At 46.2% G+C, this 25,289-nt stretch overlaps 1 protein-coding gene across 3 annotated transcripts in view; it reads right to left on the bottom strand.

The window, feature by feature from the left end:
* Positions 1-274: 274 nt before the first annotated feature.
* HPCAL1 (hippocalcin like 1) overlaps positions 275-25,289 on the bottom strand; it is a 68,436-nt gene continuing 43,421 nt past the window's right edge. For 2 of the 3 annotated variants that reach the window (XM_075706876.1, XM_075706875.1), the window contains exons 2-4: positions 5,566-5,968; positions 4,285-4,390; positions 275-1,439 (exon numbers count right to left, since the gene is read on the bottom strand). In XM_075706876.1, coding sequence (XP_075562991.1) covers positions 1,342-1,439; positions 4,285-4,390; positions 5,566-5,943 — 582 coding nt within the window. In that variant the 5' untranslated portion in view covers positions 5,944-5,968 and the 3' untranslated portion in view covers positions 275-1,341. Of the gene's footprint in view, positions 1,440-4,284; positions 4,391-5,565; positions 5,969-10,851; positions 10,873-25,289 lie in introns of those variants that run through there. The other variant, XM_075706877.1, reaches the window with a different exon arrangement.

Below are 25,289 nucleotides of genomic sequence, written 5' to 3'. Positions count from 1 at the left end.
TGTGGTATGCACCAAGGAATTGCCTTCACCCAGGACCCAGCTGGGATGGAGCAGGATCCCACAGGCACCCACAGGCACTAACACCGCTGCGTTAACCCAGCCGCAACAGCGGGCTCCCAAAAAATCGTACGTACTTACAAGGCAATGTGTCTTGGACAAGACAGGGGCACGTCAGGCAGGGAGCCAACCTCGTCCTTCCCCCAAACATGCAATGCTAGGAACTTGTTGCATGGGTTAGACCAAGACAGGCAGTGACAAGAAAAGTAGTCTTTTATTTCAATTAATGTTTCTTGGCATTAGGCAGATATTAAATAACACTGGAATGCACAAGACTATTAACATATTGACAGCAAAAGGGAGGAGGTGTAGCCAAGTCGAGAACAGCAGTGCGAGTCACGTCACCTCGGGGCACTCAAAAGCCATTTAACGCAGCAACCACCAGAAAGTAGGACTCCACTGAGAAATACAAAATGAGGATGAACTCCTTCCAGGTCTTTTGTTAATACAGCAATGTTGGAACGATTGACAGTAAAAATGAACAAATATTTGCATTCAGGAATTAAACAGTGAAATATCCACAAACTGCTAGTCATGCATTTCTTTTGGAACAGCAATTTGCTAATGCATAAATATCACAAAAAAACAATCTCCAAGATTTGAATAAATCACAGACGACTAGAAGAAACAAAGCTCGAATTCTATTTTATGCCTTAAATAGATGACCTAAATATTTAAAATTTTACTTCACCATATATATATAATTTATATATATATTAAAAGAAAGTAAAGACCATTAGATAAGTGCAAGCAAGTTTCCTCAAAAAGAAAATAGGAACCATGCCCAGGAAAGCTGTTGGGTGTTTTTTTGTTCCTTTTTTTTTTTTTACCTTTCTACTCCATTCAGTCCACATTTTTTTTTTTTTTACATAGTAATTTCTGAAGCAAAATAAATTATCTACCATCTGCTATGTCGGGTAAAAGTCCTACCTAGCATCTTCTCGGGAACTACTAGAACAACACCTTTCTTATGGACTAAGTGAAGTGGTATCTCACCAGCGATATGAACTCTTTTGTAGCTGCATGTAAACATACCTTTCGATTAACATTTAAAATGTGTAGAGTGAATCATAACATTACGGAGAAGCAGAAACGGAGCTGCCGAAGGAGAGCTGCACTGGTGGTAGTGAGGGGAGCGAGAGCCGGTTCGCTCGGACACACACACGCAATCTGGCAATGGGATCTTATCTGCGAAGTGTGGAGGGATGGTTGAGAAGGCATCCGTTTGCGAGCAAAGCTTGAAGGACACAAGCCGAGATTCTCTGTGCACACTGTCCGCTTTGATCAGAATTGACTTGCGCTACTGGGGTCGCACTGTAACAACCGCACAATGGAGGGATCACTCTTGGCACCTTTGATAAACTCTTCCAGCGACAGTTTACCTGAAAGGGAGGAAAACCAAAATGGAAATAATTAAAAAGAAGTCAGTTGCTGCTGCTACTGTTGCTGTAGCTTAAAAAAATGCTTCTCACTGAAGCAACATACGTATATTTAATCTATCGCAAAGGCATCGAGGGGAATTTAGTGCAATGCACAGCAGCCAAATCCTACTCAAGCCCTTAAGCCCAGATGCATTTTTCTTCTGCAAAACAATCTAGCATAACAATTGTTATTTTTTATTTAAAAAGACAGTACCAAATATAAAACCAACTCTTCTAATATCATTTGGCAGCTTTTTGCCCAGAACCAGACTATACAAATTATGTGACACATGAACACAAGGTATGGTACCTGAACACATATACGCTTTGAAAATTATGCCCATATTACTAAGACATTTTAAACCTAAGTATCCCAAATGTATCCACTTTGCACCCTCTCAGTTTGTTGTGACGTGTAGGGCTGAGCAGTGATGATTTATCCTGTGCCTACAAGCCACTTGCTGTGCACTGCGGCGTGTACAGGGACAGGACCTGCTTCATGGGCAGCAAGAAAAGCCAGCCTCGGGAGAGCCACCTGTTGCCACGTGTTGCTCCCGAGTCTTTCTGGTTTATGCGTTTTTGGTTTAGGTCAGAGGCACTGACTTAGACCCCATAACAGTCTGAGGGTCCAAAAAGGTGATCTCTGGAGGAGCACCATGAGGAGCAACCAGCCCAGCATCCCCTGGCTGCAACAGTCCCGTGGCATGGCACGGCAAGGAGGAAAGGTTCCATCTGGTCTCCCAGACCTCATTCTGGGGCAACCCAGCCTCCTGGCAGTTTTTTCCTGAGCTCAGTCCCCTGCACAAATGCCATCAGGAACCTGTGAGCAGCCTCTGCCTTGCCTGCTATCACCAATACTCTCCTGCTTCAGCGCTCTGAACCATGGCAGAAATAGACCGTAGCAATATTAATGAGAAATGAAACGGTTTTCCCTACGAACTGGAGAAGGCAAGCGTTTGCTGCATCCTTGACACCGTGTCCAGTGGTCTCCCATCTACCTCGTGCTCCCAGCACAACCTACCCCCAGCCTCACACAACACCCCAGGGCCATCCTTACCCAACCCATACTGCTCCGCTCGAGACAGGTAGGACGCACGCACAAACATCTTGCACTTGGCACCTGCCTGCTGCCACTTTTGGCCATGTGTCCCTGAAGGGAGGGAGGCACAAGCATATTGTGCTGGTTTTCACCGGCCCCAGGATGCTCCCAGCCTGCCGTGGAGACAGGGAGAGGACTGACCTCGGTGGCCAGCACCTGAATCAGGTTGAACAGGGAGGAATGAGCAAACCTTCCTCTTGTAGAAATTACAGAAGTTCAAAAACCCGTGGCACACTTCTGTCCTAATTTCTGGCTTTTAAGCTAATGTTCCCAAAGCAAGCGTTTTCTTAAGTTTTTATCAGCCTGAAAAAGAGCACTCATAACTATCAGGACATTTATTAGTTTTCCTCTCTTTTTGCAATACTTAAAAGCAAAGCAGAAATCAAAATCTATTTGTAATGTCCAACAGACAGATGGGGAAGAAAAAATATTTCCAGCCACGAAGAGCACACATGCTTGCCGGTGCGCAGACTTTATGCTTGGCACTGCATGCCTTGCGGGGCTGGTATTTTACTGGGAATAGGATGACTATTTCAGCGACAAAGTGCAACAGATGGAGGATGTATATAGCCGGTTTCGTGACCACTACTCTGTCACACATCTGCACGCATCGCGACTTTCCGCAGAACAAAATACTTTAATCATGTTATTTTAGGGCCTTCCACATGTGAAGTCAGGGGATGAAGTGCTAGTTTTGATGAAGTCAAAGGTAAAACACTCGAGGACTTCAACAAGGCCAGGAATTTGCCCTGGGGGCTGCAGCAGCAGATACCAAAACGCAGCCATAAAATTCTCTTAAATAAAAACCCTTCTATACATAAGCTCATATTTTTCCAGGTCTCCCTATCTCAGCACTAGAACCAAATCTTTGCTCCACTGAGCACATCAGTAGGATACAGCTCCTGATTTCAACATGGTGCAGCTGCCACCTTGGCCACTGCTGGGGTAATTCCCAGGGAAAGCTCCACCTCGACTGGGATGAGAGAAAACACGTTGGCAGGCTGATAGGCACAGGAAATTGCTCAATTTTGGCTGTGTTTTTCAAGCCTAAGGAAATGAGCGAGCTCAGGTGGAGGGGTCGTGATGGCTATGCTCTCAGACAATTTATCAAGTGGCTCCCATAATTGGCTCAGGAGCTGTTACATTCCCCCTACATGCACACTGCAACAGAGTAAACTGCAGGACCACGTGTGACCATGTGTAGACATACACATGCCATAAACATGCACAGAAAATAAGTATCATGGACCCAGGGGAATTTTTGCTTTTGGGTACCAAACCACATCCCCGACCCATGTTACTGATGACAAGCCCAGGACTGCGACCCTATCAAGGGCAACGGGAACAAAACGTTGTGCCTCGTTCGTGCTATGTCCAGAGAAAATAACCCAAAGACATTGGACTCAGGGGAGTTTCAGAGGAGCCTTTACAGAAGGGGATTTACCCATTAAATGCTGGGGAAGGACTGCTCCCCTCCCATCCCTTCACCCCCCAGCAGGAAAAGTCTTTCACCTGCTGCCCACTTATCCACCCTATTTATTATAGACCAGAGATGCTCACCGAGGCCAGGAAGAGAACAGAGGTACCAGTGGGGACACCCCTGCCCTCCACCTGCCCCCGCCCAATACCATCATCTGCTTTGACCAGCACTGGGCTAGAAAACTTGTATTTCTAGAACCTATGAAGGGGTGCCTGTGGAGATCCTACCATCGTTGTTTGTGTCCATCTGTCTGAAGATCTTGTCTGTTCGCTTCTCGGGAGTGGATTCATCTTCTGGCATTTTCATTACTGATGAAACCATTTTGTAGATTGCCTGAGTATTAAAAAAAAAAAAAAAAAAAAAAGAAGAAGAAAAGATATAGGAAAAACACAACCCAAACAAAACAGCATGAGGACTGAGAAAAAGAATTTAAGCCTGTAGCAATAAAAAAAGGCAGCTGGCCCTGGCAGGCAGCTGTGGGATTTATAAAGCAAAACAAATAGGAATTTCTGACTGCAGCTTTTTTTATTTTTCTTTCCTGTATCCATTCACACTTCAAAAGAAGCTTCCGCACCACTGGGTCAGTTTAACTGAAAGTCAGGGTCTAGATTAATGTGCAAGCAGGACTGAGCTAATACAGGCAGCAAGGGTGTGTGATTCTCTTTTCTGCAACTGGGCTAAGCCATCGCCTCTTCAGCTGGCGCTCAACACACACTCAGATACGTGTATGCATATAGGGTGTTGTATGGATTACAGGTGAATATGAATATATAGGAATAGGAGTTGTTTTTCTTTGTGGATGGGTAAGGAAATGCATCTTCAGACTTACAAGAACGTGAATAAAGACAAGACCTCTTTAGGACATCTGCAGTCCTAGCCCTCCTCCTAAATTATCCCTGCTCAGCCATGAGGACCAACCGCTGGGGCACTGGCTGGATGCATTACATGCTTCCCAGTCCCCCTTGCAGTGCACTGGAGACACATCTCAGCTGCAGAGCGGATGGCAAGCAGCCTGCTGCCGAGGCCGAGCCCCGGCCGACATGTGGGGCGGGGGCACAGGGGGCTCTGCCCCACGGTACAGCCCATGGGCTACGTGCCCCCAGCCTTCAGGAGATGAAGACATGCTACAGCCTTTCACTCAGAGCTCATGTTGACTCAGATTTGAAGTTTCAAAGTATTAATTCTGAGATTAATCAGGTCAGTAAAATTTGCATTTAGGGTTTTTTGATCCCATCAGCACGCCACTAAGAAATCCCCAGGGAGAGCTGCAAGATTTTGGCTGCGGGACAGTTGCACAGCACCCTGTTTGTCTCTCAGGCTCTTTCCTTATTTACATCTCATAGTTCCCACCATGGGCCCCAGTGTCCTTTTGTGGACCACAGGCTCAGGAGCCTCCCTGGGGCAGAAGGAACCCAGCCTAGCACATCCCTCCTCTCCAGCTCCAGCTGTCTCAGGTTAAAGAGGTTACAGCAACATGAATAAAATATAAAACAGAGACAATGCCTCACCTGCACTATTTCTAGCATTTCCCCACGGCTGATGTACCCGTTGCCATCCAGGTCGTACATACTAAATGCCCACTTCAGCTTCTGTTCCAGCTTGCCCCGAGAGGTAACGCTCAGGGCGATGATGAATTCCCTAAAGTCAATCGTCCCATCGCCGTTGGTGTCAAAGGTGCGGAAGACGTGCTCCGCAAACTTTGATGCATCGCCATAGGGGAAAAAATTAGCGTATATTTTTTTGAACTCTTCCACAGTCAAATGACCTGTTGGGCAATCTTTTAGGAAGCCCTTGTACCACTCCTGCAACTCGTGGTCTGTGAACTCAGTATTCTCGCGCAGGTCCTGGAGCACCTCGGGGCGCAGCTTGCTGTTCTGCTTCCCCATCCTCTTCTGGATCCGGGTTCAGTGGCTGCAAAGCGAGAGAGCATCCGCCTGAGCTCCGGCCCCACTCGCTGGAGAGGGGCTGGGGGCAGGCAGAGCCCTGTGAGAAACGCAGACCCTGCCCAGGGCAAGGGGGAAAGAGGAGAAAAAGGATGTTATAAATCACTAGGAAAATATCTCATTTCATCTGGACTCTTGTCCCCTCCTCTAGGCTCTCTCAGTTACTATTATGCCATGGAAGGGCAGGGGAAGGCAGTTTGGGAGGGGCTATTTGGGAAATATTAACCCTCATTATTAATCCTTATTATCTGGGAAATAATAATCCTCATGATTTGATTTCTCTGCTACAATCCTACTCCTCTGTCATATGGTTTGCGATGCCCAGGTCTGGATCCCAACTCTTGACCCACCCCAACAGGCTGATCTGCTGCAATGACCAAGCAGGAAGGGACAGCAGCGGCAATGAAAAGTAAAACCCATCTATTCAAAAGTGAAAGTAAACAGGGACGAAGCGAGAGGCAGGAAGGGCAGGTGACTCCGTGCCAGCTGCATTCACATCATCCAGATCCTCTTTGAAACCTCTTGGCTCCCTCCTCCCGTGACAGCAGCACCAGCACAAGGGACTTCATCCTTTCCAGCAGATCGCGACCCTCTGCCTCCCCAGACAAGCAGAGGAAAGGGGTTTTTTAAAGCAAAATGTTCGGCAAAGCAACTCCTTCCAGGTTTATTGGGGTTTATACCTTTATATAAGCTTATTCAGTAAGTTCAATATTCCCCAGTGTGGGCAAAAGGGCTTTTCAACCTCAGGATTTTATCAGAATTTTAGGAGGGGGCTGGATTTGTCCAGTGACAGGGGACTGGACAAATTTTTACTCCTTTGACAGTGCCCATGATGCACAGGTGACTGTGCAGGTGAGACTGCCCAACAACAAGAAAGGTCCTTCAATAAAACGAAAGATGATCAATCGGCACTTAGGAAACAACAGGAAAAAAGATACCATGATGTATTTTTGGCTTTATCAATTTACAGCCTTTCATGGCTTCCCATCAATACCAAACTGAGCTGCAAAGCAAGAGATTGAGCTGCATCTCCTTCCCCAGACTCAAGAGTTTTATTCACAAGCTTTGCACAAAGTCACATCCAAACGCCTTTGACTGGTCTGGCATAAATGACATTTCTCTGTACAGTCCGTTACGCCCCTGTTAGGCTTGCTGACAGCTGGAGCAGAAGGCAGGTTAGTAACAGGCCAACACCGCGCGGCTACTCACAATCTGCAAGAGCTGACCAACAAAGCGTGCAGAGACTGGGAAAAATATAACAGGGGCTAAGCACTTTCCAGAGAGTAAAATTCCCAGGCATGCATAAGAACCTAAAAAAAAAAATGTTAAAGGTCAGCAAAAAAGTAAGTTGCTGTACAGCAGAGAGATTTTCAACAGCTGAATTTAAGCTCATTTTATTTGTATTCCACTTAGTCTCTGTGTCGCCTCAGCAATGTAAAAAATCCACATCCTGCTCTGTGGCTTAATGCTCAGAGACAAAAACCAGCCAGCTGCTCATTAGTTCAATGCATCGGGCTTAACGGAAAACTGTGTTATCATTAGCACTTCTGTTTTTGACAAAAGCTGCCAATATTTCAGCTCCAAAGCTTTATTTTTGTCCATTATATTGCGGAGTGTTGTCCGGCCCCCTGACACACCTCTGCTTGCTCCCAGTGTGCAGGGATGCTACAGCTCCCGGTCCTGGCCAGCATCGTCGCTAGAAGAGCACTGGGCTGCCCTCCAGTTAAACCACTAACTCTCAGCTGCTCCTGCTGCCTTTCCATCTTTGAATCTCCCCTGCTCCAGATAGTCATCCTTGCATTGCCGAAGGCAGAAAACACAATATGCTACTCTGCTGCAGTCAATTTGCAGAAAATGGTGGCTTGGAGCAAGTAACGGGTTGACCGTGGACCTTTTCTTTAAGAGCAGAAATTGTAACACTATGTTTCTGTCCTTGGGCGAGGAGGTGTCTTTCGGTCCCGTCCTTCAGTGAATCCCCTTGGCTTCATGATGCCTGGTCCAAAAGCAGTCCCTGCCTTGCTGGCAGCTGTCTCGGACTTCCCTGGGAGAGGAGCAGGAGGAGCAGCACAACCTGCTTAATGCAGGAGCTGGACTTCAAGCGGAAATAAGCTCAGCTTTAATCATGCACAGGGTTGGGGAACACATGGTAAAACTTCCAACTCCTGGCAGTTAAAAGAGGTTTGAAAAGGTCTAGTGCCATTTCTCCCTGTTCCTGTAATACTTTGATCATTCCTGTTCCCTTAAAAATAGAGTCCCTAGACAACAGAGAGGTAAGATGTTAACTTCATTTATTAGATTTCACTACTTCTACCAGCAGTAAGATATATCCTGTTATTTGGATGGATGCTCATTTAATATCCGCTTCAAAAGCTTTATACTCAAGTAGTCTTTGCATTCAACAAATTACAGGTTATTTCAGCCCTTCCTCCTCTTTTACACCTTTTTATATCAGAAAAATAATGCGCAATGCTCTGAACACAACCCTTCTTTGCATATGAGCTTTCTGAAAGGCTTCATAATGTGTTCAACCCAAATGTAACCCTGCAGTTGTTGTAACCAATTTGTTACGAATAATTAAATAACCAACATTAACATTAATTTATTAAAGCCCATCGGAAAAAAAACCAGCTTCAATGTGAATTATGTTGCAGGTAGCTCCTCCAAAATGAAATGCCTAAATATCTCATTAATCATGACAGCAACCCCTGCTGCTGGCATCCAACTGACATTTCATTTGATTGCTGTAAAATGCTTTCATCAAATCACTTTCCAGAGGCTCAGTGGCTGATTTAGCCACAAGACCACTCAGAGGATGGCTGCTAATGGAAATCACAGGGAGTGGGTCTGGGATACTCAGGTCAGTCCTCTGATTCAGGCTGTAGGGGTTTTTTTAATGAGTCTGTACCAGCCAAATCACTTGCTGCAGTGGGTGTAGAAGGCAAAGGAGGAGAGAGACTTCCTTGCACCCAATGTTGCCCCAGGCAGTCAGCAGAGACCTAACTCCAGCACAGCCTGCCTGTCCCTCATTTCCCACCATGCCAGGGTGAAATCCAGGGAAGTGATGCCACACACATTGCAGCGAGGTCCGTCCCTACTTAGCCTGATGAGCATCCGGCGCTATCATGGCAGTAAGAAAAATAATCACAGGAATGCCCTTGAGGTGATCAGACAAGGAAAAGCTTGGAAGTATAACTGCAGACCAGTAGACTTCACAAATACATCATTGCTCATCAAAGTGGTGCTCAGACATGTAAGGCTCCAACAGGGGAAAATGCAGATGCATTTTTGTTCCAGTTTAATGCCAAAATTTTTGTTAAAATTATGTGGGGCTGCTGCTTGCCTGCAATAAGCTATATCCAGCCAGGCTAGAAACCAAGATGCCAGAGAACTCATACCTGAATATATCCTCTGTCCTTCTAGGCCTACCAAAAATAAGCAATAATATCATAGCAAAAGCCTAGCAATAACAAAAAAGGTATTTTACTGATGCCAAGATGCACACCAGTTATGCAGCACTATGGTGAGTAACGGCAGCTAACTCTGAAACAGCTAAAGTAGCAATTCGTGTTTTTACCAATAGATGGACTGGTTGTCATCATCCACGCACTGAAGTATTTGAAATACTTGTAACAAAGCTCAGTGCATCCTACTTTTACATGAGCTCTCTGTCAACCACCAGCTACTACAGGTAGAAGCGTTCTCTGAGCACATAACCCAGAAAGCCAGAGACCAACCCGGCTTTTCCACTGCAAACCTTCTGAAGGCAAAAACTCCTTGAACTGAACTCCTGATGGGATCCTTTTAGTGCATCAGTTACGGCTGCAAAAGGAGGAACAACTCCTTAGAGATGCACTTCTTTGTGCAAACCCCCTTGGATACTGATTTAGTGTTAATAAGAAGAGGAAAATTGATTAAATGCTTGTCTGTAGGACAGAGGTGCTCTCCAGCAGAGAAAGACAGTGCACAGAGAAATAGAATAAATACCCTGCACAGAGAAATAGAATAAATACCCTTTATAGTATCTGAGCTATCTGCTTTGCAGGGGGAAATCTAGCACCATTTTTCTTGCAGTGCTCACTTACAAAACAGAACAAGCGTGTCTGAGATCTGTTATGGTCCTGACGCTGTAGCATTAGTGCCTCTGGGACTGCAGGAGCCCAAAGCAAATGAACATCATAAGCCATGCAGCAAATACTGCTCTAAGTTGGTCTGAAATGCAAGAACCATTCCTGCAGGGGTGGAAGATTTTTTTATTAAAACACCTACAGCACCAGATCCATCACTGATGCCTTCTGCCTTGAGGTGCAGAAGAAGAGACAAAAGGATTTAGCTCACAGGGACCTTGTGAGCATCACGTTAAGAAAGGCTTTGCCTGGAAACAGTATTTTACAGTGATGGTGATCAAACATTGGCATAGGTTGCTCAGAGAAACTGTGAAGTCTCCATCCTTGGCGATACTTAAAACCCAACTGGACATGGTCCTGGGCAATCTACTGTAGCTGACCCTGTTTGAGCAGGGGGGGTGGACTGGACAATTTCAAAAGTTTCCTGCCAACCTTAACTATTTTGTGAAATAGCCTCAATACCCTTTTTCCTATGGCCAGATGAAGATGAGAGCCATGAGGAGGTCCTGCTCCCCTGGGGCAATTCAGTAACCGTGGTGCCTTGTTCTGAGGCTGTATTTTTAAAAGTTTGATGCTTGTATTAAAAAAAACCAACCAACCAACCAAACAAACAAAAATACACAGGTAGTCCAAATAAAAGCCTCAGTCACTAAAGACCTGTGCTGCCACATTTCAGGAACACACCCTGGGAAAAAATGTTTTGGGCTCTGGTAGCACCAGCACTCACCAACTCAGTCAAAGCCCAGATGTACCTCAGAAGACTCCAGCTCCCGTGGGCCAAGCTGCAAGGGGGAGATGGGTTCTCAGGCACCCCAGCTAGCAACAAATGCCTGGTGGTAAGGAAAGATCATGTAGCAAATAGGCTGCAAAATGGGATTATAATGACATCCCCTGGACCATGCTTTGTCCAGGGCCGGTCAACGGGTCTGATCTGAACTGGGAGGGGAAATGTGCAGTTACATGGGCCTGGGACAAATAGTGAACTCTGGAGTAAAGAGCAGATTTTATTACATGTTTTAATGCCAGTGTCCTAAGCAACAAGCATTGCAATAGAGAAGGCACAGGATATACAAATATGTTGCTATAGATACCTGGTCCTGCCTGGTAAACTCATGTGAACTTCTTTCCTGCCCCGTGGCAAAAGCAGCGCCGACACTCACATACCAGCTACCGCAGCGCCCGCTTCGTCTTCCCAAGCTGCAGACTCGGGGCTAAAAGTAACACCTTTTGATAAAGTTTTGAGTGCAACAAGAAATATCTTCACCTCTTGAAAAGTTAATAGAAGCAGCGAGACCAAAGAGAAACCTCAACCACTAATGCCGTGAAAAATTCAAACCCTGCAGAAACGCTGCACGGTTTGAGATGCAAAACGCCGGCATGAAAAGGAGCTGAAGCTCCTTCCTCTGCTGCCTTTGGGGAAACAGAAAGAGAAACGAAACCTGACAAGCAAAGAACAGACCATACTAAATAAATAAATGGGCTTTTTAAATTTTTCACTTTCAATGACTAATCGCGCTTTTATTTAAACAAGTAACATTGCTTACTTGCAACTTATTTTCAAGTTAAATCCTTTTCAGAAGCTTATTTAAAAAAGTGGGTGAAGGGGAAGGGCCTCCCCCTGTATCACCCACATTTTCAGTTCCAGAAAACTCAGTAACAATTCAGGTATGTACACTGAATGTCCTTCCGAAAGGCTCGGTGAATTGGTAACAAGCCTCGAGCCACCTTACTTCGTAAGTTTATGGATAAACACGTACCCAGGAACTGTGTGGTCTTGAAAACCCGATTCCATGTCTGGGATGAAAATCCATTACAGATAAACACCTACCCCCAGCTCACCAAAGAAATATATAATTACAAAGGCTCCAATCTTGCAAATAGCTATGTGAGAGGAATATTTCCAGGCTGGCACATTAATTTCATGGAGTCAGCTGCAAGGGCTGCAACCTAAGAAATTCACTTAGGTCTCTGGATTGCTCCTGTCTATTGAAGTTACTTTACACGGGATTATATTGCTGATTTACAGAGAAAAATCAATTAGTCTCTGACATGGAGCATCAATGCATTAACCCGAGAACCATTTTACGTTCGAATCATCGGTACGTGGTGCAGAGGCATTTGCAGATGATAGCAGCAGTAGCTGCCCAGCCACTGCAGTGAGCCGGGGCATGCTCGTAGCCGCTGCACCCACTGACACTGACCCCCATCACCAGGAGATGAGAGTTTGCAATTGAGGGCATGGTAACAAAATCACTGCAAGGAAACAAAAGAACCACAAAACACCCCCAAACACTCATGAATCACTGCTAATGAGGAAAATATGAGACTTGCGTTGGGACCAGAAAAGTGGCAGTTCCTCAGGGAGCTCTCTCTCCATAATGTTCTCCAGCTCAGGGAGGAGAGCTGATTACTGTAAAGGGCAAATATTCCCAATGCAATAAGAAAAGCACAGAAATATTTAGAGTAAATTAGGAAATTGGGTTAATTTGGGTGGGAGCAGATTGGGCAGCAATGCAGATTGTGATTGCAGACAGGAAAAGAAAATCATGAGTGGGTTTTCCTCGTCTCCTCCCTTTGCCTTTTCTTCCTCCTTTTTTTTTTTTTTTTTTAAACAAAACCAAGGGAGAAGCAGCCAGCCCTATTTTGTCTTCAGATGCTGTGCAAAGTTGGCAAGGCTTAAAAAAAAAAAAATTAGTTTGTTTACACAATATTACAGAGCAAGGAAAACATGTCAGCACAATGTCTTAGCGTACAAGGTCTTTTTCAGGTAAGGCTGTGTTGCATGAGGAAAAACTCATGTCATGTTCCTTGAAGATACTATTATGATATATAATCTTCAATAAAGCTCTGAGCGCAGGCCTGAAGGACAGGGAGAGGTGCCTGATGTGAACTGGGAAAGCAGAGAGAACTTTGCAGCCTCACAGTTTACAAAGAGGGGAAAAAAGTGATAAAAATCAACACAGGGCATTATAATTTTAATGTAATTAAAACCACAGAATTAGCACAGTTGGGCTGTCTTGTCATTGGATGTTAAAAGTTTCGTAGGATGCATTTATTTAATTAATGAAGGCAAATCACATCCAGCTTCCCACCCTTTCCCTGCTGGCCATGCCCAGAAAGCTTCCTTAACACCCCATTTCTGTGCAGGGGGTCGGTGGAAGGGGCAGCAATGCACCACGGGGGCTGCCCACCGAAGTGAGATACTCTGTGCTGCATCACGTGCCGAGCACCCTGCTACACTCGTGGAGACGCAATACCTCAGTCTCTTTTCCTCTTCTGGTGTGCAAAGCCACCTTCATGAACTCCCTAAAACATTAAAGGATTTTCAACGGCACACTGACTTCTTAAAAGTCTTGTTTGCTTGCATTAAAGGATGCGTATGTACTGATTTGAGGGACAAATACGGATTGTATTCCCACTTTTTACATAGCTGTCCTCTCTAGAATAATTACAGCCCTAGGAGAAAGGAAGCTGGATTAAATGTCAGAAGAATTAGCCGAAATATGGCAGTATCAAGGGCCAGCCAACTGCACCTGAGCAAACCCCCTAGCTTCAGAGCCATTCATGTGCAGAATATGGAGAGTTTGGGGACAATGACACTTGCTAAAGAGACAGGGACAGATGATAATCGGTCCTCACTGACCATCCTCACTGCTAATGATGCCTAAATGGGGGACGGGGCGGGGGAAAGATCTGAGGTCCTTCCCTTACCCACCTGCAGGTACTGTGCTGAGATACAGGGCTTGGAAAATTAAAGGGATTTCAGGGTAGCTAATTTGAAACAGGGAAGAGAGGAGAACTGGCTTTATTTTCAAAGAGTGGAAAGAAACTTTTTTTTTTTTTTTTAAAAAAAAGCATTATTTAGCAGAGGTATGCTTAGGAAAAAGATGCTGAAAAGTACGATTTTGGAGATATGCCAACTAGCTACCTTGAACAAAAATTTAACCAACGTTTATCTAGATGCTTAGAAATACTGAAACACTGGGAAGAAAAAAATCTACAGAAAGGGAAAGACTGTTTGTCACTAACGTTTTCATCCACTGTGTATTTACATCCAATCTGTGTATTTACACAGCTATTTCTGCTACTACCCAATTTTTTGTTCCAAAAATCTCAAATCTAATATAAATGCATCCATTTATTTTATTAATCTAGCATTCTAAATGAGCTTTTTTACACAGATCATCACTTTAAAATAGCAGAAAAGCCACCAGGTAACCTCCTTGTAAAAATACACTCCACTAAACCAAAATTCTTCTCAAAACATTGTTCTCTTTCCCCTTCAGTGGCAACCACTAATAGCAGCAATCTAATTGTTTCACACCTTTATTCTCCTTTTTGTTGAATGAAAAAACCGCTGAAGTTAAAAATCTAAAAGCAAACCTAGAGTTCAACTTTTTTTTATTGCAGAGGTGTAAAACCCTGTGAAATAAAACCTCTGTAAAATAACTACATGAGAACAGCATCCCACCACTAAGGAAGGAACCTGGTTCCACTGGATGCAGCAATTCAGGCAACAGGAGACCCAATCTTCTGCTGGGAGGAATCAGCCCAAGCTCTATGCTAGGTGAGGATATTACTCAAGTCTTGGTGCAGGTGACTGTACTAGCCTCAAAGGGATTTTTTAAATACATTTTTAAAATCAAGGAGCCAAAAGTGCAGAGACTACTGTCACACGCAGGGAAGCCACGTACCCATCGCACATCTTGGACGAGAGCACCACGTGAGGAACGTGATGCAGGGTTTGTTCTCAGATTAGTATCATGACAACCAAAAGCCTTTGTGCCTTGAGAACATGATGCCAAACACCTTGTATTGAGTCATAGCAAAATCTGTGCTGGGATGTGGACAGAACTCTGGGGCAAACTCTTGCTGTCCTCCTGGGATAGCAAGGCCTGCCCACACCAAGGCGTGCCCGGGCTGGTGGCTCCCCACAGGCAACGTGTGAGGGCACACATGGGTGTTTGCCCAAGGTAGCAGCTTGGTGGTGTGAACACCAGACCCAATGGTCGCAGGGATAAGTGGGGTGTTGGCATCCCTGTTACGTGGATGCTGACCACAAAATGCCGTTTTCCATACCCATTGCAGAGACGAGAAGGACATATTTGCTTGTTCAGCGGTGATTTGACAGACCATCTCTCCGGCCATGCATGATGCTCAGTGATATGAGTAATACCTCCTCTCGCCTCTAAGTTCCCACCATTAAAAATGGAAGCAATTTTCCAGAAAACAGGAGACATTGCATTATTTTGTGACTAGTTCCTGGAAAAGAAGTACAAAAATGGACCCCTTTCGCTGAGTGGTCAGGGACTGCACTTGCTGGACTCTCCCAGCACTTGAGTCCATGGCAAGCAGTGGCCGATGCAGCAGCACGGCAGAACGCCTCCAGTCCCAGCCCCTGCACCAAGTAGTTGCAACTTGCATTAATCCTGAACACTCGACAGTATGATTTGCTTTGAAGTGTTTTCACTGTAAATTATGCAGAAGAGCAATATGACTGTCTGTCTAAGAGAAAGGGAGTGCTCTATATCACAGGAGATAGCTGGATACCCCCTGACCCAGACACACGATGACATTTTTAGGGCCGCCAAGAACAGCCCTTTGAAAATCCTTTCTTTCCTCTGGCATTTCTGCATGGCATTCAACACTTGAATGCAAATCATCTCGGAAGCAAACCATGTAATCCACATTCAAGACATCACTTTTTTCATTAACCTCCACCACGGAGCTCCATCCCCAGCAATATCCACACCAAATGTGCTTTTCTGAACGCTGTGGGTGAGGGCTGCCTGGAGCTGAGTCTCTGTCAGCAGGCTGGGCAAGACAGCAAATGGAAAATCAAATCATGCTGAGTTTTGTATTTACATCTAAGTGATGCCAGAAGTGGCCAAATGGGTGTAACTGGGTACGGTAACAGGAAGGAGATGCGATGGGTTTGAAGCAGGAAGTACCCCAATAGGCGTGGGATGAGAATAGTTGACCTCCACCTGCGACCACACATGGGGCGCATCCTGTCCCACCACCTCGGTGCCGCATCGGCGAAGGTCTCGACTGGAAAAACAGGAAATGAGTGTCTTCTCTCAACAGCGATGCTGAAGGTGGACATTCATGGGCAGAGAAGGGGACGAGGGAGAAAACCTACTCATGATACCACCTTAAGGTCTCTCTTTCAGATGGCACTATCTTCATTAACTTTGTTTTAGTAAAGGCAAAAAAAAAAAAAAAAAAGCATGTAATCAGTAAGCTTTTAACATATCAGGCCACAGACATATAAGCTCTTCTGGGTCCAGCCACACCAGGATACTGACCTCAGCCACTTTTTGATCTTTTCATTTATTACTCTGGTCTCTGAAGGGACCCTAAGCTATACCTGATATCAACTACTAGTCAACTCCACTTCTAACAGGGCTACAGAAAATCCTACTAAACCCAATACTTTCACCAACTTCTGCATCTTTCACAAACCAAGATCCATGCTAGCCACAAGGCTGTCACTTTTTTTTAATCTCCCTTCCCCAAGGATAACATATCTATTTTCCTGGAAATTTTCAGCAACTTTTCTGTATAAGGAGAAGGTATCCTGTGTGAGAAACCATGTCAACAAGACCTTTCCGTAAGTGCAACATTTGTGTAATGTCAACATAATAATTTATCATTTATTTTTTCCTCTTGAGAGGAACAGGAAAAAAGTGTTTAAAGGACGTGGCTGTGGTTAAAAGGAGGGTTACACTGGTGGAGGATGGTGCACTAATTGAAAGTTTCTGAAGTGATGCCTTCTCCTGGGGTGTGCAGACATCATCTATCAGCACACAAGAGCGAGGGCCACTTCCCTTCATCCTGAAGCCTGCTGATAGCTTTTTATTGGCAGTACATATTTTGAAAAGGGAAGGCAAGCGAACATACCACCTTCAGAGTCAGGGGAGTCCGCTCCAGAACTGATGTAGATGTTTGGGGTCACACTGGCACCAGGGAAGGTGTTCCTGCCAGAGGAAAGTGAAGCTTTATCTGCTCAGCTGAAAGCAGTCCAGACCATGGAGGCACTAGGTAGATCTTCCAGTTGATGCTCTGCCCTGGCTGAGCCTCCCCTTCAGCCTCTTCTCTTTCTCCTCTGCAAATACAGGCACAGTCCTGCTGCTGGAATTTCTTGAGATAGACCCAGTGCAACAGAAATAGTCCTACATTTCCCCACCATGTTCTGAAGAGAGTAGGCAGTACCTTAAAAGCATTTCAGGCCCTCACATCCTTGTGGTTAACATTTTCTTTTTTTAGCTTCTCAACCCTCTATTGCAGAGATCATGACTTGTCAGACTTATCTTGAGACCTCCCATTTCACAACTCAAACGCAGCAGCAAGCACCACTTGGCTCCCAAAGGAAGGTCAACCCCCGTATTTCCTCTCTGCAGCACCAACATTTCCAGGAGGGGTGGTGGGGCAGGGCGGACAGATGGGCATTTTTATATCCCACAGCCCAGCCCAGGACAGTGCTTTTCGGCATTTTGGTGCCGAAACCTTCTGTTTTGGACAAGGAGAGGAGTCGCAGCTGAGGATGACCCTGTTGAACAACGGCGCATTGCCCTGGCATGCTGGGTTTTGGAGCGACTCCAAGCAGGGTGGGACTGTAAGGAAGCAGACAAAAGCTTTGGATAGAGATCTATGGGGAGGAAGCGCTTCCTACTTCCTATACTCCACAGAAAGGACGAGGGCTTTAAATAACCCTCCTCCTGAGCTCTGCTGAAGACCAAAAGGGTTGCTGCTGGAAGAAAGTCCTATCTGGCTGGGACCCAGCTGAAGGCTGCTGGGGGTCTCTGACAGGATGCGGCCGCCCTGCTGCGGTTCCCACCACGCTGGTGGGAAGGGGAAGGCTGGGCTGCCCACAGTCCCATTGTGACTGGCACCATCCAGAAAAAAAGAACTGTGGAAAGCCCAGGACAGGACCCTCAGCTCCCCCACCAAAGGTGCAGAGCCAGACTTGTACCCCGAGAACATCCTTTGCCAAAAAAGGAAAATCAAGAAGCTACATTTACACTTTGCAATGCCATCTTTACATCACGCTATTTCTCAGCACCATTTACCTTTTAGCCCTTTCTCGTATGGCCCATAGGGCTGCAGCACCCCCTTTATTCTGACGGACAAAGACACTCAACCTGCTCCACTCATCCCTCCCAGCTCCCTCCCTCCCTCCCTCCGCAGCCACACCGGATCTTCCCCCCTTGCCTCCTTCCTTCCTCTCGCACGGTCCCACGTGTAGACCATGAGCATTGGAGCCAGGACAACCTATAGGTTGGGCAACAGTACTGATAAGCAAATAACTGGCATTGACAAAAAAAACCCTACTCCTAATGAATGCTGACGGAATATTTACTTTGCTTGGATGTGACAGAATCAGACCCTAAATACAGTAATACATATTTGCAGACCACCCAGGTTTTTCCTCTGTACAGTCTGCATCAGTTATCTTATGTGTCTATTTTAATGTACATATTCAGTTGTCACACTGCTCACTCACCCTGTTCTCCACCCTGCGCGTCAGCCCAAGGGAGGAAGCCTGTTTCTTGTTTTTCAAGCCATCCTTAGTGTGCTGGAGCACCCATTGCCTATTAACCCAATAAAAGATGACTTGTGCTGTGCCAAAGTTGCTTAAATCTACATCTCAGATATTTTCAATGGGCTGGAAGATTTAATAACAGTAAATAAGGGAGAGAAGGAAGGAAACCACAGTTTTGGCAAATATCAGGCTAGACAGATTAAGCAGCAATACAGAAAAAATATACTCCAAATTATATTCTCAAAACAAAAACAAAGATACAGGCAGGTTGGAAAGAACCGAGTTGTGCACACATTTCTGCTATGGTCTCTGGTAATAAATGGCATTGCTTTGAAATGGGATTGAATAAACAAACTTCACCTTCCTGGAGGAAAAAATTAGTTCATGAATGGCTTTGCACAAAGCAATTATCCACCGGTTTGGAACAGACGTCTGTGGTTTTGACCTGCCGAGATAGCCATCGAAACTGTGCTTGATCCAAAACTGGGAGAGATAAAGTTATCAGCTCCTTCCCAGTTTTACAAAGGAGTGAAAGAATCAAAACTATTTCTCATAGCAATTATCTGCCATGTTCTGGGTTCACTGGACAACAAAATGCACTCAGTAAGTGTACTGTTGTTTTAGAACTCTTGGGTTGTCTCTACTAATTCATATTATGGCAATACAGTGAGCACTCAGCTGAGAAGGCGGCTTTGTTGGGCTGAAATTAGACAAAGTGCAGTAAGAAACAGCCCACGGTGACACCAAATTCACAGCTAGGGGTGAGAGGGGCAGACCTGCCCGAGTGCCAGCCCTGGAGATGCAGCGTATCACCACAGGCATGCACAGAGGTGAAGACGCTGAGTGCCACTGTTCCTGCAAATTCAGTTCAGCAAATATAGGTTATTTCTCTTTTCCTTGTTGCTTGCAAACCGTCTCAGTGTCCTATAAGCTTCTGCTACTCAGCTTTGTCCTAATGGCTTCCGTACAGAGCTATGCCAGGGTGGATGTATCTCAATATACTCACACCTTAATGCAGTCTGTACTCATTATTTTCAATATTCCTAGAGATGAGCTGCTCCTCTTGGAAACACGATCACGCTGACAACAATCCTCCTCTGCACTTAGTGCCGTGACAGCCTCCCGACTCCTGCCCACTGGGACCACACTGCACCATCTTGGACGAGGTCTTGCCCGCGCTGGCACAGTGACACCGAGTTTCCTTATCTGCACTGGGAACACGTCCAAGAAGGGGATTTGTCTTCTCACCTTAGTGCCTCGGGTCAACCTGTGTTCAGCTCTGCCCAGGCTCTTCTCCACGCTCCCAGATGAGCAGCTTCTCCCCGCTTCAGAGACAGACTCCCCCTGCATCTCTTGCCTTTTCTGTGACTTCCATCCCCAGGGTTAACCAGCTCTCTCAGAACCACACCCTGATCTTCTTTCATGCTAACGACAAACACCGGTGTCGTGGCATCAGATACCTGATCTGTGCACTCCCAAATGGGGAGCTTCAAAACCCATCCGCTGATAAGGTCTAATGGCAGAGATGTGAAGCTCAGTGGAAAAACATTAAGAAGTAAGTGTTCCAACACATTTCTGGAATATCTCCACATGTAAAACCTGGCAGTGCATGTCAGACAAGGATTTTCCAGTTTCTTCTCCAGCTGTAAGCGTCGGGTGACCAGGAAGCACCCGGTCTACCGCCCATCCAGTGGGAGAGCAGGGAATAACAGTGTATTTGTTTTATAAACAAACCAGCAGGCTTGTACAAAACCAACCAACCAAATAAATCTAACCACAGCCTTAACTAGGAGAGACCACAATCACTCTCTATTTGCTATTCAATAGGATCTGTGTACTAGAAAACATGTTCAGCGAATGCAGCTTCTCACACACATATATTTGTGTTTTATCCATAATAAGGTTTTTTTCCTCCTAAAGGGGGAGATTCAGATCTGGCACATCAGAAGAACAGCTGTAACAAACAGAAAGGCCATTAGGCATTTACTCTGAAAATAAAAAATAAAATCTCCCTTTACTAGAGCAGTGAAAAAGGCAACTAAAAATACCCCTGAATGCTACGAGCAGGTTGCAGCCCGCTTGGAGCATGAGGTGCCTCAGGATCTGCTGTATGGGCAGGGAAAACTCTTCAGCAAACGTGTTCATGCACACTTACAGACACATGGTGCTTGCAGTCAATGAGAGATTTGCTACTGAGAAAAGCACCTTTTTTTTTTTTTTTTTTGACATCAAGAGAAGTGTGCCCTTTGCTGCTTTACTCAGCGGGCTGGACCACGGTGCTCTGGCACAACTCCTCCCCTAGCACCAACAGCGCTCGCACCAGAGCAACACAGCAGGACCCTCTGCAAACCACAAAGGCACCCTGGATTGGGTCACCATGCAAGCAAACGGATGGGGAGAAACCATGCAAAAATACCACAAGTCTGATCATTTGCCACAACTTTGGTCTATGCTGTAACAGCGCTTGGATGTGCGTTGGGGCACACAGGTAGCTTTGGCCAGGCACAAGCTTGCTCAGCCAGGCAGTTGCTCCAACAACCCATTGCTTCTGACACGAGTCATGAAAAAGCTTCAAACCCCTACATGTCTCAGCACGCCAGTGGTCTGACCCTGGCTGGATGTCAGGTGCCCACCAAAGCCACTCTATCACTCCCCTTCTCAACTGGACAGGGGAGAGAAAAAAAAAAACAATGAAAAGCTCATGGGTAGAGATAAGGACAGGGAAAGATCACTCAGCAATTACAGTCACAGGCAAAACAGACTCAACTTGGGGCAATCAATTTATTACCAGTCAAATCAGAGTAGGGTAATGAGAAATAAAACCAAATCTTAATACACCTTCACCCCAACCCTCCCTTCTTCCCAGGATCAACTTCACTCCTGATTTCTCTACCTTCTCCCCACAAGCGGCGCAGAGGGACAGGGAATGGGGGTTGCGGTCAGTTCATCACACTTTGTCTCTGCCGCTCCTTCCTCCTCAAGAGGAGGACTCCTCACACTCTTCCCCTGCTCCAGCATAGGTTCCCTCCCACAGGAGACAGTTCTCCATGAACCTCTCCAATATGGGTCCTTCCCACAGGCCACAGTTCTTCACAAAACTGCTCCAGCGTGGGTCCCTTTTACAGGGTGCAGTCCTTCAGGAACCACCTGCTGCAACGTGGGTCCCCCACAGGGTCACAAGTCCTGCCAGCAAACCTGCTCCAGCCTGGGCTCCTCTGTCTCCACAGGTCCTGCCAGGAGCCTGCTCCAGTGTGGGCTTCCCACGGGGACACAGGCTCCTTTGGGCACATCCACCTGCTCCGGCATGGGGTCCTCCCCGGGCTGCAGGTGGATATCTGCTCCACCATGGGCCTCCATGGGCTGCAGGGGCACAGCTGCCGCTCCATGGTCTTCACCAGGGGCTGCAGGGGAATCTCTGCTCTGGTGCCTCCTCCCCCTCCTCCTTCGCTGACCTTGGGGTCTGCAGAGTTGTTCCTCTCACATATTCTCACTCTTCTCTCCTCCGACAACTGTTCCACCACAGGTTTGTTTTCCCTCTTCTTAAATATGTTATCCCAGAGGTGCTGCCACCATCACTGATGGGCTTGGCCTTGGCCAGCAGCGGGTCCATCTTGGAGCTGTCTAGCATTGGCTCTATCGGACATAGGGGAAGCTTCTAGCAGCTTCTCATAGAAGCCACCCCTGTAGCCCCGCCCTGCACTACCAAAACCTTGCTACGCAAACTCAATACAGCCAGTAATTAAAATCAGTGCATGCAGAAATCCCCCAGATCTACTTTTTCTATAAAAAACGTCTGTTTCTTGACCGAAACTGCTCTTTCTGGCAGGCAGCACGTTTCTCCAGACTGCACCACGAAGCCACAGGGGCTGCAAGGAGCACTGCAGGCAGAGCTTACAGAGCTCCTCAACAACAGAGCACCACTCTTTACCCACAAATAACCCCACTAAAACACATACAATTTCTCGATGCTGCCACTGCAGCTGGTGTTTCCAAGCCTGCAGCTTTCCCAGAGAAAACCATGGTGTGCACACGCTCCAGCCAGCACTATGTTTAACATGAGTACCCTGGTTTCACACATCTGTACAAGCGGTGGGAGCTACCGTTTCTTTGCTAAGAGCACATCTAAGGCTGGTACATATTTAAAAGTTAACCAGTGGAATTCCACTGCTCCAGGTCTGCGATGGTGATCGCATCTGCCAGTGGCTGCCCCAGCCCAAAAGTGGGATGCTGGAGGGCTCCCACTGTGATGCGGAGAAGTGTCAGCTGAGATCTGGCCTCCATCATGCCAGGCACCATGCACAGGGCTAGAAAGAGCCCGTTGCTGTGCCAAAAAGTGGATAATTTAAGTACAAAAGGCAGCTGACAGGGCTTCCCTGCTTTGCCAAGCAGCTGACTGAGGAAACACATATTGCCGCAGCAAACATAGAATCATAGAATCGTTTAGGTTGGAAAAGACCTTTAAGATCATCCAGTCCAACCACTAACCTACACTACCAAGTCCACACTAAACCAATCAAGGGTAGACTAGACTAAACCATGTCCCGAAGTGCCACATCACCCTGCATCGACAAAGAGAAGAGTTTTTTCAAATTGGTCCTGGGCAGGTACAAGGACAGGGGCTGGGGATAAAGAGGAGCTGCCTGATAAATGACAACACTTGGCAAGCCTTAAAAAAACAAACAAACCAAACCTGCTTCCTCTCCTTCAGAAGGTTACTGACCTCTTTCCTTCTGTTGCCTACCAGCCCATAAAATATCATTAAATTTACCCTGACTGAGAATATTAGATGCCTCACGTCTTAAACATGAAGAAAATTTTTGCCACTCAGACACCAGAATTTTGCTTACCTTCATCAAGCAACAGTGCCAACAGTTGTTCAAGTACAGTATAAATATCAGCTAAGAAACATTGCAGCCTTTGCCAGTAAAGAAATGCAGATTTTGGCACCAGATCTCACAGGAATAATCACAGAATGGTTTGGGTTGGAAGGGACCTTTAATGATCACCCAGTCCAACCCCCCTGCCCTGGGCAGGGACATCTTCCACTAGATCAGGTTGCTCAAAGCCCCAGCCAACCAGACCTTAAAGACCTCCAGGCATGGGGCATCCACAACCTCTCTGGGAAACCTGGTCCAGTGTTTCACCACCCTCATAGTGAAGAACTTATGTCCAATCTAAACCTACCCTCTTTCAGTTTAAAACCATTGCCCCTTGTCCTGTCACTACAGGCCCTGATAAAAGTCTCTCTCTACCTTTTTTATGAGCCCCCTTTAAGTACTGAAAGGCCGCAATAAGGTCTCCCCGCAGCCTTCTCCAGGCTGAACAACCCCAACTCTCTCAGCCTGGCCTTGTAGGAGAGGTGCTCCAGCCTTCGGATCATTTTTGTGGCCCTCCTCTGGACCCACTCCAACAGGTCCATGTCTGTCCTGTGCTGAGGACCCCAGAGCTGGACACAATACTCCAGGTGAGGTCTCACCAGAGCAGAGTGGAGGGGCAGAGTCATCTCCCTTGACCTGCTGGCCACGCTTCTTTCGATGTGGCCCAGGATACGGTTGGCTTTCTGGGCTGCGAGCCCATGTTGCTGGCTCACGTCCAGTATTTTGTCCACAAGTGTCCCCAAGTCCTTCTCAATCCCTTCATCGCCCAATCTGTATTAATACTGAGGGTTGCCTGACCCATGTGCAGGATGCTGCACTTGGCCTTGTTGAACCTCATGAGATTCACATGGGCCCACTCCTCAAGCCTGTTGAGGTCCCTCCAGATGACATCCCTTCCCTCAAATGTATCAACTGCACCACTCAGCTTGGTGTCATCTGCAAACTTGCTGAGGGCATACTCGACCCCACTGTCTATAGCATTAATAAGTTAAAATACACGACAACACCTTGCAAGGAAAAGCCCTTGGATCCCCCAAAAGCTGGGGAATACCAGCACAGACCGAGCAATCCTGCATGTGGGACTGAAGAACGTATGCACGCTAAGCTGGACCACAATTTCTAGAAACACTATTTCCATGCTTTATTTAATTTAACAAACTAAAACCCTAAGTGCCAAACTGAAGGCTCAGTGACAACTCACACCAAACAGACTGGCTACTCAGATCATTAAAACACTTGAGAGCTACTTTACTTCCTTCTGTTTATGCTCTACTAATCTCTACATTTCTCTCAGTCAGATAAAATTAATTAGAAAAAAAATCCATTCCACTTTCAGTTTCTGACTGGAGGAAGCATCAAGAGTTCACAAGCAACTGGTATTTTTTTAAATGAGAAATATTATTCTCCATATACTTTCAGTAAATAACCCCACTGAGTTTAGGTATGAAACTGATCTGCAAAATTAAATAGGCGAGAATTTAAACTTAGTGTCTCTGCTTGGAAACACTCCCAGCCTCACCTAAGAGGCGACTTGGCTGGAAAGTTATTTATCGAAACAAAGAGGCCAAGTGATGCACAAGTGCCAAAGACATGGCAAGGAGAGCAGGGAGGGCAATGCCTAAGTCAGTTATGCAAGTGGGGAAGCACAGGGCGAAAGGACGGGAGGACTCTGCAGGATGCATGGCAGCCAGCCTCGGAAAGCTCATAAAGAGCTTTGGCAGGAACTGGCCACCCTGACGGTGA

The sequence above is a fragment of the Pelecanus crispus genome, chromosome 3 (assembly GCF_030463565.1).
Source record: "Pelecanus crispus isolate bPelCri1 chromosome 3, bPelCri1.pri, whole genome shotgun sequence".
NCBI classification, from domain to species: Eukaryota; Metazoa; Chordata; class Aves; order Pelecaniformes; family Pelecanidae; genus Pelecanus; species Pelecanus crispus.
Note: the sequence above shows the minus strand (reverse complement) of the source record. Positions and strands in the feature narration are given on the sequence as shown.